Source organism: Gouania willdenowi, chromosome 10, assembly GCF_900634775.1.
Source record: "Gouania willdenowi chromosome 10, fGouWil2.1, whole genome shotgun sequence".
NCBI classification, from domain to species: domain Eukaryota; kingdom Metazoa; phylum Chordata; class Actinopteri; order Blenniiformes; family Gobiesocidae; genus Gouania; species Gouania willdenowi.
In genome coordinates, this window is record NC_041053.1 from 24,426,449 (window position 1) to 24,440,943 (window position 14,495).

The window sequence follows — 14,495 nt, forward strand, 5'->3', positions numbered from 1 at the left end:
TAAATACAATGATTAAATATGTTTGATATTTATTAATTTATTTAAGCAAAACACCAAAGCAAATTCCTTGTGCAATGTGCTTATGACAATAAAAAACTTTCAATTTATACATGAAAAAACAGGCAATTTGTTCTTCCATCTTCTGACCTAATTTCTGTTCAGGGTCACGGACGTCTGCTGGTGTGTACTGTATCGCCAGGTTTCAACAAAACCTGCCAGTAAGTCACAAAGAAAAAGAAACCTATGCTATTGTGACAATAATGCACACACAGTGAATATGTAGTTTATGTACATTTCTTTATTGGCTTTATCTTCTCAAAAACGACTAAAGGTGCATATGCCAGGTAATAATTCACTTATTAGGTATTCTATAAACAGGTAGTGATACTCACATGTTTTTTTTTTTTTTAAATAAATCACCTGTAAACAGCAGGTCAGACCAATGAACACACTGCAAACATATTCAGGCTGATATCAGGTAATATGTGGTGACCTATGCTATCTCATCAATGATGCTGCACATTGCTGCATCCTTGTCCCACATCGTGTTCCTCTTTGGAGGTGAAATGGCCTTGTCGTCATGTCCTCCTACCATGCAGCTGGCCCCTGCTACCTCCACATCCATTGGTTCTGTTTTATGTCTGAGAGCCGGTCCAATGGGACAACCAATGTTCCCCATTAACCCTGCACTCTTTGTCCCATCACAGGAACCACCTGGAACCTCCATCTGAGGCAAGTCATCGGGTAAAGAGGTGAGGCATCCCTGGATCATCTCCCCCACCCTCTCCAGATGTTTCTGGAATCTCTCTGCTGTGTCCAGCCTCTGTCGTTTCTGCACCTCCATCATCACCCTCAGCGTCTCCCGAGCTTGGTGAGGCCTGTACTCGTTTATCAGATGATGCATGTGCACGAACAACAGCTTAATGTCCTCGAGTTTCTCTTCGCGCTTTATGCTGCCTGGACTTTTGATTAGAATATCCAAGAGGTCCAGAAAGTTCACAAGGATGGACATGTTGAGTTTTTTCAGCTCCCGTTTATGGTCAAACTGTTTAGGATGAAGCCTCTCAATGCCTTGGCTTTCGAGCGGCCTGATGATGAGGTCATCACACTGAAACTGATTACCAAACATCATGTAGCTGTCCCTGATTGGTGGAGGGGGCTTTGGGGCCAGACCTTTGCGGATATTTTCATCAGTGTAATCCTTGATGTACTGCATTGGAGGAGGAGGCAGAGCGCTGACCTGCTGTGGCTCACCCATGATGAGGATCTGGAAAAAAACTAAACTAAAAACAAACACACACATTCATTATTTAACATATAAGCCTAGCATTAAAATAGCAATTCTTCAAATATGAACAGTCAAAGCCCAAAGACATATTTTAATAAAGGCAGTGGCTATCAGTATGTAAACGTGTCAAAATACTGTACGTAGCGCTCCTCATTGGCCATTTCAGGTCACGTGATGGGTGCACCACGTGACAAAGTTCCGTCAGTTTTATTTTAGCTCATTCATTTATAGCTTCTCCGCTAACCCTTTTATTTTAGCCTTAACCCTTTTATTTTAGCCCTTTCCCTAACCCTATAATGTTAGGTTTTTTTTCATAATGTATTTTTAAAGGTGGAATTTGCCGTGTTAAATATATTAAAATTAAAATATATATTTGTCAAATATGAGAAGTGGAAGTAAAAATCTTTGAGTCAGGCCTGAGACCACTCAGCCATCCTGGCATGGTGATAACACAGGCACATTACGCTTAATGTAGAAAAGGTCCGGCAACGTCATCTTTCGTACAGATAAACTGCAGGTATATAGATATCTATTACGTACTAGGAGACACTTCCTTTAATAAATTAATTCCCCACCATGGCTCTTGATTGTCTTACCTCAGCTCAATACAAATTTCAATATTGAGATGGTGGTTATGAATACATTGGAACATTGCAAGTAAGTTTAATAAACTGCTTTAGATGCCTAAATTCTTCTATAACAGCTCTCAATTTATGTAATCAAAAATCTGTTGTAATTTTGACATACACAATATGGCCACGAATAAGTAAAATAGTAATAATGATTATTCAGTTCTCAAAATAAAAATGTATGAGGTGATTTTAATCTGCCCTGGTAGAAAGAAAAAGGGTCTGGCTCTTTAGGTGAGATTAAACGGGAAGGATTCTGTGGCTCAAATAATAAGTAAAAATAGGTTTGTGGTGGTTCTAAATGGGTAACATTTGGGCTCATGCAAACAAAAGAGCTGAGGAGGTAAACGATTCCTTTTGAATGAGTCATTTTTTTAAACTTAAAATATAGAATAAGTGCTTAATTTACTCCCCAACCTGTTGAAATATGATACCGCAGCACACCTTCAGAGCTCTAGTGGAGTCTATACTTCAGTAAATCACGGTTTAATTTAGCACCTTAGCTAAGTTTCGGTTGAGTCTTTGATTGGCAATATGAACCCGACATCTAAACAAAATTATGTCCAAAGATTCTATATGTTTTACTGTAAAAAAAATAAATAAATAAAATAAAATACGATTGGTAATTGTGGGAAAACACATCAGTGGCGGAATTGTAAAGGCAGTCTACGCTTATACCTTTTAGCTTCAAACAAAGCTAACTGACGGTTCCGATACAGAACGCTAGGTGAGGTATAAACAAAACACATACACAAGAATAGTCTGTTCAATGAAAACTGTAAATATTAATAAAACCATGCAAGACTACGCACCTCTTAAACGATTCCCGCTATCTCCGAGTTTGATATTTGACCGTGAACAACTACTAAACTGTAGCACGGTGTGATTAGCTCATCTTTTAGCTAGCCATGCTAGGCTAGTGCAAGCCGCTCCGCTATTGGCCGAGGCACACGTGACGTGCTTTAAGGCTGTGGATTGGACCGTCGCTGAGGGACAGCGTGCAATGTGATTGGTTATAATTTAAAAAGCGCAAAACTAATAAGTCGGTCTACATTTAATTGTTTTCTTAAATATTAGTACATTAATATTTGTCAAATATTTCCGAAATAAATATTTCTTTATACTTATTTTACAGAGAACCAGAAAAATAAATCCAAATGCACCCAGAATGTTTTCAATGTTTTTTTTTTTTGTTTTTTTTTTATCATAGCAAATCCATTTTTGAAAAATCAAAGCAGTGCAGTTAACACGTTTAAATTACATGACACATATATTTGCAACATTTGCATGATTCCCATTTTCTTATGTTTGTCAAACCCATTTTAATATACCCATTGGCCATCACTCAGATATAGCTTCACAATTTCTTATTATCTTAAAACTGTATTAGATCTTTTTTCCCCCCCAAAATGTATTCACTGAAGCAAGCAGTCGTTTTCCCCTGGATCCAGATGGTGGCACTAAAGTGTTAAAAAACAAAACAAAAAACACTGTAACTTAGCTCTGTCAGCAAAATTGTACTTTGTTAGGACTTCGATTGTTATTTAAACTTTTCAAATGTATTTTAAAAATAACGTTTTAATAAAGAGAACGTAAATTTTAAAGGACAATAAAAACAAACATACATTAAGACGTGAAATGTGTTAAAAGAAAAACAGAAAGAAAGAAAAAACATTTGCACGATTTACTTTAACATGATACTTTAGTGAATAAAATGTGCTGACACATATTGCAGGATAGCTGTTGAGAGGTAATTATTAAAGGTTTGAGGAAACTTTGAAGAAAGCCTTTAATTTACAACATGTGAAATCTTTTCCTTGCAGTCATGTTGGAACTCCCTTTAAGTGGGGGTATGTATGTGTGTGTAGGCTAGGTATTTGTTACCATAAGGATGTGGTTCACTATGTGAGAAAAAAAAAAAAGAAAAGGGTGGGGGGGGCGGAAGCTCCTTTGCATCTGTGATCAACCTTGTTTTTTTTTTTTTCTTTCACCTCACTGTCACTGGAATGTAGTCTCACAACACAAAAGCGTTCACCACGTTTCTTGCTTTTCGTGTCAGATCTGCCATGTTCCCTAGAGTCATTTTAAACGGAACGCTGATCAAGAAGTCCCAGCAAAAGAAGAAGATTTCACCATGTAACTACAAGGAGAGATTCTTTGTTTTGGATACTCAGGACCTGAAGTATTCTGAACGTCGTCTTGGGGTGAGGACAACATTGTCACTCTGAAAGCATGTTGCAGATCAGGCTGTGTGTGTGTGTGTGTGTGTGTGTGTGTGTGCGTGTGTGTGTGTGTGTGTGTGTGTGTGTGCGTGTGTGTGTGTGTGTGTGTGTGCGTGTGTGTGTGTGTGTGTGTGTGTGTGTGTGTCCAGTCCACCAGTGTCAGCTATAACTTTATTGTAATTCATTTTATGTTGTTAAACTAAATATTGCATCCTTTTTTTTTACTGTAAAAAAAAATAAAAACAAGAAAATTGTTTTATTTTATTTTATTATTTTTGCTTTGCAACATACATGACAATAGACAGGAACAGACAGCAATGTATTAACCTGACAGCATACACTCAGAAAACAGTATTTACAATTTCTTACAGTACTGTGTGTGTGTGTGTGTGTGTGTGTGTGTGTGTGTGTGTGTGTGTGTGTGTGTGTGTGTGTGTGTGTGTGTGTGTGTGTGTGTGTGTGCGTGCGTGTGCGTGTGTGTGAGAGGGAAGGGATGTAGAGAGGAAAAAATTATATTAATGACAATGATGATGATAATAATAATAATAATAAAAGAGGAAAAAATAAAATAAATATATACAATTATTATTAATAATAATACTAATATTGCATCCTTTTTAAGAAAAAACCTACTCTGAAAGGCAGCATCCAGTTGTCCACCATTAAATGTGTGGAGGCTGTGATCACAGATGTTCCCATACCCTGCAACTATAAATATCCTTTTCAGGTAAGGTTTGCTCATCCTCAAAGCAAACATTTCCATGAATAAAACACACTGTGTCGTATTAAAAGAAGAAGGACACCAGCATCAGAACGTCTGTGTTGTGCATCTCTGCAGGTTTTTTATGACAACTACTATCTTTACATTTTTGCGCCGGACAATGATTGTCGACAGACATGGATCAAAGCTCTGAAAGAGGGTAAGCAACATCAATACAGATGTGTTGAGCAAGACTACTATCCACCTAATTTTCCTAAAGGTTTTTTTTTTATTTCTTTTTCATTTTTTAAATATTATCTTAGAGACAAAGCAGAACAATCTGGTTACCAAATTCCACCCAAACTTTTGGATCAATGGAAAATGGGAATGTTGTCAACAAAAACAGAAGCTGGCTACAGGATGTCGGGTATATGACCCAGTGGACTTTGGTAGGTTAATTGTGATACCATTCCAGTATTGTGTATTGTATGTAATGTATGTGGTTCTAATTGTAATTATATAAAACATTACTTTAACTGACATAAACTCCAAAGCATTTTTGTTCTATATTTAAATATTTGTAGATTACTGGATGAATGAATTAATGAATGAAATATTTGAATGTGAATGCTATTTTCTGCTCCCTCTTACAGCATCTAAAAAGCCACTTCCTCAAACCCCAGAATCAAAGGTACCATTTTCCAGATGTGTAAAGAGTTCTGATATATTCTACTCAAGTAGAAATACTGTTACTTGATTGAAATGCAAGTAAGTCATACACAAAATACTAAAGTACAAGTAAAAAAGCTCAATTAAATAGTACTCAAAGTAAAAGTTACCAGTTAATTTCACCCCCCATGTATATTTTTGATAATAAATCTTGCTACGGATCCCTTGTATACATTAAACATCTCATACAGTATATAAACTTAAAAAGGAAGAGACAAAATCTTGCACAATTGGAACTTAATTTATTTTCCACAATTGCATCTGTATAAAAAAAAAAGGTTTGTCAAAATGTACAATTATTTTTTAAATATAATACCGTAATAAAAAAATACATGTTCAATTTAAAATAAAATAAGAATGATCAGGCTTGAAGTATGGCTTAATTTATGAACTCTAAAACTGAAAAAATAACCTCCTTTCAATGCATAACGTTTAATCTGGTTGGTCTGCTATGATGTGATGCATATGATTGTTCATCTGGTCATTTCATTTTTGTAGTTTCACAATGTCCGTTGATCATTTTAACAACCAAAAAAATGTAATTTACTCAGTAGCGGTTGGGTGTAGAAATGTAACAATTTACTTTAAGTCTTTTAAAACATACTTAGGTACAGGTAAAGTTACTGATTTAGAAATATACTGAATAAGTACAAGTACGGTACCCATAAAAGCAACTCAATTACAGTAACGTCAGTACTTTGATCACATGAAGGCAGTGATTGCTCTTTTTAATACATTGCTTTTCTTTGTCACTGTTAAAAAAACTAAAAAAAACTTGGTTTGTGTTTTTAAAATGTCACTGTCTCTCTGTTAGCCCAGTTAGAAACAGGTGATTTATTCAGAATGTAATACTTCTTTATATTTCTTCTTCTTCTTCTTCTTCTTTGAAGGGGGGATGCATTAAATGCATTAGAAGTAATGACATAAATATTCCAATACACATCTGTGTTTGTGACTTCATAGTGCTTTATCTTTAGCAGATGGAGTTTCCATATGGAGGACATCAGACAGTTATCGCTCTGCAGGATTACACACCGCAGGAAGACGACCATTTGCCTCTCCAGAAACATCACGAGTACGTCCTGATCAACAGCTGCTCCTCGGACTGTTGGACCATCCAAGATGACAAAGGGTAAGGTTTAAAACATGACTCCCATCATGTAACACATATAATGGTTCTATTTTTTATACTGAAAACATCCTCCTTTTTTTGTGTTTCTGGTGCTTGATTTAGCAACGTGGGTCTGGTTCCCTGCACATACATAACTGAAAAATATGGCAAAAATTTTGAAAGATTCATGTAAGTTAATCATTACAGTAGTGATGACTGCATGCTGCATGTCTGAGAATAAATGTGTTGCAATGAATTCTTTTTTGCTTCTATTTCTTTCCCATAGGTGGTACAACAAAAATATGACCAGAGGGAAAGCAGAAGATTTGTTAATGAAAGAGGTAAAACTGGATTTTGAAATAATTATTCAATTTCTTTTTTCTGCTTTAAGGTCTATTTAAAAAAAAAAAAAAAGCCAAATGTGTTTCAGTTCTTCTGATCTCTATTAGCAGGTTGCTACATACATGTGCAAAATGTGGAGAACGTTTGCGGTGACCGTGCCTCCAAAAACGTCTGTTGCAAAAAAAAAACAAGTGCATGTGCACCTGCATGATGAGCATCAGACATCTCATAGACAAGAATGATTTTCAAATAACCACAGTTTCCTCCAGAGAGAAATTTCCTGCTTTCAGCTGCTTTCATATAGGCTTTGTAAGCAGGCAAAAACACAAAAGTGCAGCTATTTATATTAATTATAAAGATGTTATTAAAAAGCATGATTTGTGAGATGAAATGTTCACATTTTGGAGGACTCACGTGGCTCCATCTTTTATCTTTACAGGGGAAAGAAGGAGGTTTCATGGTGCGGGACTCAAGTCAAGCAGGATTCTACACAGTGTCTGTTTTCACCAGAGCACCAGGGTAATGTTTTCAGTGTTTAATATCTAATAAAGTAATGCTGAAGCAATTTAAAATAAATAAATAAATAAATGAACAAATAATACTGTTAAAAAAATGTTTTTTAGATTTTTAGAAGTTCGGTACAAGACAATGTTTGTCAATCTTCTGGACTGATCTTAGGTCTGACAGATTCTGGTAAATTGATTGTAGAAAATAGAAATAGAAAGCACAAACAATAGTCAAGTAGTCCATCAGTTATTATTAGTTAATTCAACAACAAATTCATAGTTTTTTTTTATTACAATTACAATTGGCAAGGCAAGGAAAGGCAAATTTATTTGTATATCGCCTTTCATACACATGGCAACTCAATGTGCTTTACATGATCAAAAAGTGCAACAGACAACATTCAACAGTTTAAAAATCAATAATGTTTGGATATTCTGTACAGGCAAAGGCAGTACAGAAAATGAATAAATGAGTGTGATATTTGGCTTTAAAACATTTTTTATTATTATTTCCACAGGCCAAATATGGAGAAGAATCCAAGGGTGAAACACTACCAAATTAGACAGACCGAAACAAAACCAGCTTCATTCTACTTGGCGGATAAATACCTGTTCAACACCATTCCTGAACTCATTCTTTACCATCAGCACAATGCTGCCGGTAAGCGAGCCTCCTATCAACATGTTTGTAACATTATGAAGGATTAATAAAGTCACTTTAGGTGACTCGTGTGTTTTAAACTTTGACGGGGGAAGAAAGAATGGAATCAAAAGAGTTTTGTAGGTTAATGCTGGTGTTCTATTTCTGCACAGGTCTGATTACACGCCTTAGACACCCCATAACTCCAAATGGAGCCTACTCTCAGGAAGTCTCCCATTCCCCCCAAGGTTGAGGTTATTTAATTGAAGTAGAATACACATTTATCAACCTTGTAAATAGAAAGAATGGATAATTGCTCGTGTAACTTTTGCTACTCAACAGATCAGTGGGAGGAGATCAAGCCTGAGGAACTGACCCTGGGTCAGGAATTGGGCAGTGGCCAGTTTGGAGTGGTGGTGGAGGGGAAATGGAGAGAAAAGAAGGTGGCTGTGAAAATGATGAAGGAAGGATTTATTTCAGAGGAGGATTTTAAAGACGAGGCCAAGGTTACAATGTGAGTATACGTCACACAAGGAGCTGCTATTGTATTACTTAATTCAGTTCAATTCAACTTTATTTGTATAGTGCAATTTACAACAAAGTTATCATAATGCGCTTATCAAATTATAAAATTCATAATAAGAAAGAAAAAACCCAACGAGATCCACATGAACAAGCATTTAGCGTCAGTGGGAAGAAACAACTCCTTTTTAACAGGAAGAAATCTCCAGCAGAACCAGGTTCAGAGGTGGCAGCCATCTGCTGCGACTGGTTGGAGTTAGTGGACAGAAGGACCAACAGAACAGGATAGAGAGAGAGAACATCAGAGTGTCACAGACTAGTTGAGCCGTGAACCACAGATCAGGAACTGCCATCATCAGCTTCACGACACCTGAAACAGAGCAGAAAGAGAAGGGCGAGGAGAAGGCACTGACTGCAGAAAAACATGATACATTATTATCAAGTCAGCCTGCCTTGGCCTTGGGCCTCACTCCCAGTGGCCTAGTCAACACTTATTGTAAAGGTGACAAATCTCTTCCCGTTTATTGGTAAGCTAACAGCGACTCTAAGGTCTGTAAATGCGACCGTTCACAGACGAGTCCATGTCCGCTCTAGTGGTTAGGTTATGTTATGATTCAGTCTTGTTTATGTGGACTGTAAATCATAACCAGCTACATCAGAATTTGAACCTCTTCCTGTTTAGTGAACCAGTAAATGCAGATGAGCCCATGTCTGCTCTAGTGATTAGATGGTGTTATAATTAAACTATGTGTTGTGCATGTGTGTGATTTTGCAGGAAACTGTTCCATTGTAAGCTGGTGCAGCTCTATGGAGTGTGCACTCAGAGATCTCCCATTTGTCTGGTGTTTGAGTTCATGCACAACGGCTGTCTGTCTGATTACCTTAAAACCAGGAGAGGGCGTTTATCTCCCAATGTGATGCTGGGAATGTGTCTGGACGTCTGTGAAGGAATGGCTTATTTAGAGAGCTCCAACTTTATCCACAGAGATCTGGTAAACAAACAGATTTTTCATTATTTAGTATTCACTTGATTGACAGAGGGGTGAAAATGATTTCTTGTGTTTGTCCTGCAGGCTGCCAGAAATTGTCTAGTATCAAAGAACAATGAAGTGAAGGTGTCCGACTTTGGCATGACGAGGTAACCGTTTATAATTCTGTATACTTCAACTTTTACAGTAGTTGTAAAACAATATTCTATAACAGTTTCATAATTTATTTTTATTAATGTTGACACAAGCATCGTCGGTGGATTGCCAGTTTGATTAATTATCTTGTAACAGATTATGATGCGTAATTGACTCGCCATTTTTCTACAAAATATTATATATATACTGTATATATAATGTATAGGAATAAGTGTCTATCAAGAGTTTTGATTATGTAATATAACACTAAAATATTCTTTCTCCAAATAACAAATGATCAACAGGCTAAAACTAACTATGGCCGAACAATTTTGGAAAATAATCTCATTGCGATTTTTTTTTCCTCAATATTGCGATTACGATTTAAGATGCGATAATTTTTTCAAGGGCCTCTTGTCATGTATTTTTCAATGAACACAAGCAATAAATCAATCTGTTTCATAATAAACAATTTCAGATTCATTTAAACCTTTAAATAAATATAAAATATACATTTTAAAGCACAGATTATAACATCAAAGCAAACAAATCAGTGGCTTTACCTCTTCAACAACTAACTTCACGTTTCATGAAACATGTAAACATGTGGACTGCACTTCTTAAACACTCTCTGAACTTAACGGGACAGTACAAGAAAAAATAAATAAATAAAAATTGCAGCCTTTGCGATTCAAAAATTGCATTTTATGACATTGCGATAATATCGCAAATGCAATTAATCATTCAGCCCTAAAACTAACCTGTCATTTACAGTGTGAACAAAGTAATATACAGTATAATATAAATGAACAAACAGATAGTGACTCGATCTGTAACAAAATCTGAATTTTTCTTTAAAAATAATGACTTTTAATGTCGTTAGTCTGACTTTATTTTGTTAATATGACTTCTTATCTCACAATAATGACTGTCTCCAAATCTTGACTTGTCATTGAAATATTTTATTTTTTACTTTTTAGTAGTGTGAACAGGCTTCTATAAACATAGACTCGGTAACTTTGTGGTTTCTTGTCCTCTGTAGGTTTGTTTTTGATGATCAGTACACAAGTTCTCAGTGCTCAAAGTTTCCTGTCAAGTGGTCACCCCCTGAAGTCCTCAGATACTCCAAGTTCAGCAGCAAGTCAGATGTCTGGTCTTTTGGTTGGTTCTCTCTCTTTTCTCATTCATTGTTTTGTCCAATACGACCCCGCCCATCTCATATGGTAACAATGTTTTTGGAATAGTGAAGCCCGAGTAGGCTTTCTTGGAGAAAACCAATGCTTTTCATAATAAATTCATTAATCCTCCTAACAAACCATGAAAAATAAATAAATGCCAAATCTTTAAACGAGTAAAGAAGTTTTAAAACAGAAAAAATTACTGCCGAATTTAGGAAATTTAATTTCAGAGATTTTTACAAAACTTTACACAGTTAATTTAATATAGAAAGTACATTAGTAATAGCTGCTAAGATTGTTCATAGGATTTTTTTACAATTGTTTGCACAGTAGCTCCTGGACTACAATTAGAGAAGTTAGATAAATAATCATAATTCCTCCTGCTAATGTGATGACTACGTTGTCTTTAGCTTCCCTTTCTGTTTCCAAACAATTGTAGAAGTTCCACATATAGTCTGGCTGCTTGTATATTGAGTTTTTTTTTTTAATTTGCTATATTCAGCTGTGGATTGGAAACAAAATGTATACCAATGTTGGGATATACAGTATAGCTGATTAATATTATTATAGCCTTTTTCATGTTTTGTCATGATTTTTGGGGTAAAGAGCAGACATAAGGGGCTAATCATATACAGCAAATTATGCAATTTTAAAGATATTTAAGCCAATCTAAGACTGTCATAAAGTGTCCTGATTCTACAATTTAACCAAATTATATTGATCATACATTTTGTTCATTGTTAATCAAAGTAATGAAGTGGAGCAATCACTATTTCCTATGAATCCAGCAAATATCATCTGGACAGCACTGTTCCTTCTTTAAGTATTTTGGGTTTTTTTATGTTCAGGTGTGGTGATGTGGGAAGTGTACAACGAAGGACGTTTTCCCTACGAGAACCGCACTAATGCAGAGGTGATGGATTCCCTGAATGCAGGTCAAAGGCTCCTGATGCCACGTTTGGCTCCAAAATCAGTGCACCTCCTAATGGAGGAGTGCTGGGAAGAGGTAGGACAGGAATTTATCTAGACAACTACAATACTTATAGAATTATTTCAAAAATGTTGACTAAAATACCACTTTTAACACTTTATTTCCCGTTTGCATATAGAAACCAGAAGATCGTCCAACCTTTGCTGTCCTTCTGCATGAGCTGGCCTCTTTGTCAGACCTTTGAACCAACCAAGACTTTGAAGATCATTTTTACGCTGATGTTATTCATATTATTTATTTATTGAGACTGTGACAAATGCATAAAAGTCCTGCTTTTTTATTTTGTATTAATGATGTAAGACCTGTTGAACTTCTTTGACCATTCCTGAGAAACATTCACTACATGAAATGTCATATTGTCAGAGGAAGATGTTTTTAAGTCACAAGGTACAATAACAAATATTTTATTTTATTTTGTATTCTTCTTTATGAAGTATTCAATCTTTAATCATTATTTTTCTATTGGTTTTAAATACTTACACACTCCACAATTTTCAAAACAACACCAGAAATGCTGTTGAAGGTAATGGTGTGGTAGTGTCTGTAAATATCTTTGAAGGAACAAATGGGGCAAATTACCTTTATTCCAAATCTGTGCGCTGAAATAAAAAAATGAAATAAAAATCAGGTAAAACCAACAACTTGCTTCATAATCAGGGATAATTTGACCCATTTCTGGTCCTTATCTTTATTGGATTTGTTCAGCAAATTACTATTTCTTTCAGATGTCCTCATATATACAATGTGCCCAAGTAACTAACTTCTGACTAAGTTAGAATAGAAAAAAAACTGACAGCTGTTACTTTTTTATAGCTTGACCAAGTGGTATAAATGGAACATTGCAACAATTGCATCAATAAACCTTCCTATGAGAGTTATAATGATGACTACGGGTACTTCTGTCTATGATCCTCTACCACGACTACGATCAAACTACTCACTTTAGCTCTTTTTTTTTTTTTTTCTTTTTTTTTTCTCTTGTCTGCACATTCTGTCGAAGGTTAACACTACAAGAAGTGCAATCTTTTAACAGCAATGCATATTTTGTTATTGCAATTAAATAAATTTATTTATTTCATTGCATAATTGTGACCATCACCAGCCCTCCCTAGGGAAGGGTAAGAAATACTTTATTAAAGGGAGGATGTAAAAAAAGAGAGGGCAGTGTTACACCAAGGTGAGGGGTTGGAGAGGGGTGGGGAAGTTAACAGGGAAGAGGAATACAAGATAGGAAATGGAATGGGTGGGGAGTAGTCGATAGATTTCAAGTGATGCGATGTGAAATTGTGGTTGTGTATATTGTGCTTATTGTTGAGTTATCAAGCCAGTTTGGTGACCAGTGTGCGGCTTAGGAATAATGGTGGTGGCTGTGAGCAGAGGAAGAAGTGAGTGGAAATTCCATAGAACAGGTATTTGGGAACAACGTGTCTGTGGTTGAGCCCAGTATGAGTGTTATCCCACAGCCCAAGGCCAGTGCATCCATGACAAATGTATTTCCAAGAACCGCCACTGCAAAACCCACGAGCCGCCCCCGGGCCCCGGAAGCAGCCAGGCCAGCAGCAAGAGCGGGAGACCCGGGGGCCCCCGGCGACCACCACACGGCCAAGCAGCCCCCCGAACGCCCCCAAGATCCCAAACCGAGAGGCAACCATCGCCCCCCCCATACACACCCGAGAAAGCCCCAAGGAGCCAAGGACCCAGCGCACCACGCCACCAATCCAACCCCCAACCGCCAATCACCCCGGGCCCCAGGAGCACCCCCCGGGACCAGGACCCCCCAAGGGCAAGTCCCCGGGCCAAGCCCCCCGGGACGCACCCCCCACCCCCGCCCAGGACCCGGCCACAGCCCAGCAGGACCGCACAGCCCCGGACAGCCCAAGGCCAGCAGCCCAGGGCCCGCCGCCCCCCGGGCAGCGCCAGCCACGGAGCAGCGCCACCCACCGGCCCGCGAGCAACCGGCGATCCCCACCGCGGGGACGGAGGCACCCCAAAGGCACACATCAAGTGCGGAACCGCAGCCCCGAGCCAAAGATGCCCCGGACCCACCCACCAGTCCGCAGATGGCAGGACAGACCCACCAGGCGGCCGACAGCAACCTCCACCACCGGAACAGCTAGCGCCGCCCCCCAGTAAACAGCATCACTTTAGCTCTTTAGGTTCCAAAGTTATGGTCTAGTTTTGGTCTGGTTCACTTGTTTGCAGCTGCTCAGCACGTGTGACCACACTAAAGCTATAGGGCCACTAAGGCTGAGCCCATTGGAATCATAGTAAATACTGACAGTAAAAAAATAACTCAAGTGAAATTGAATTGTTATTTTGCACTTAAAAAGTATCATTTGTTTTTATGAGTTTTTCAGTTTTTTTTTTTTTCAAGGAGTTGTATTTTATTTTTATTATTTACATTGATTTATCTATTTTTATTCAATTGTTGAATATTCTTATGTTTAGGTTGGCCAGTGGCTATATACATGTATTTTTTACTGGCTTTTAATGATTTTATTTTTTAGGGTACA

The 14,495-nt window shown here is 37.4% G+C and overlaps 2 protein-coding genes across 4 annotated transcripts; one reads left to right on the plus strand and one right to left on the minus strand.

Moving 5' to 3' along the window:
• Positions 1–278: 278 nt before the first annotated feature.
• Positions 279–2,861, minus strand: med7 (mediator complex subunit 7). 2 transcript variants are annotated; one of them, XM_028460116.1, is made up of 2 exons: positions 2,730–2,861; positions 279–1,283 (listed from the first exon to the last, which is right to left on the minus strand). In XM_028460116.1, exon 2 carries the CDS (start codon positions 1,256–1,258, stop codon positions 494–496), a length of 765 nt encoding a protein of 254 aa, XP_028315917.1. In that variant the 5' UTR covers positions 1,259–1,283; positions 2,730–2,861; the 3' UTR covers positions 279–493. The 2 variants fall into 2 exon arrangements, with proteins under 2 accessions (XP_028315917.1, XP_028315919.1); XM_028460118.1 differs by having other exon boundaries at positions 279–1,278; positions 2,730–2,845.
• A 1,059-nt stretch (positions 2,862–3,920) lies between these two features.
• On the plus strand, positions 3,921–12,800 carry itk (IL2 inducible T cell kinase). Of its 2 annotated transcripts, none has more exons than XM_028459438.1 (17): positions 3,921–4,121; positions 4,762–4,866; positions 4,978–5,059; positions 5,163–5,288; positions 5,493–5,530; positions 6,546–6,700; positions 6,803–6,868; positions 6,966–7,020; positions 7,461–7,540; positions 8,046–8,188; positions 8,341–8,415; positions 8,510–8,681; positions 9,465–9,681; positions 9,763–9,827; positions 10,856–10,974; positions 11,840–11,997; positions 12,101–12,800. In XM_028459438.1, the coding sequence occupies exons 1-17, from the start codon at positions 3,984–3,986 to the stop codon at positions 12,164–12,166; spliced, it is 1,860 nt and encodes a 619-aa protein (XP_028315239.1). In that variant the 5' UTR covers positions 3,921–3,983; the 3' UTR covers positions 12,167–12,800. The 2 variants fall into 2 exon arrangements, with proteins under 2 accessions (XP_028315239.1, XP_028315240.1); XM_028459439.1 differs by having other exon boundaries at positions 6,549–6,700.
• The last annotated feature ends 1,695 nt before the right edge of the window (positions 12,801–14,495 follow it).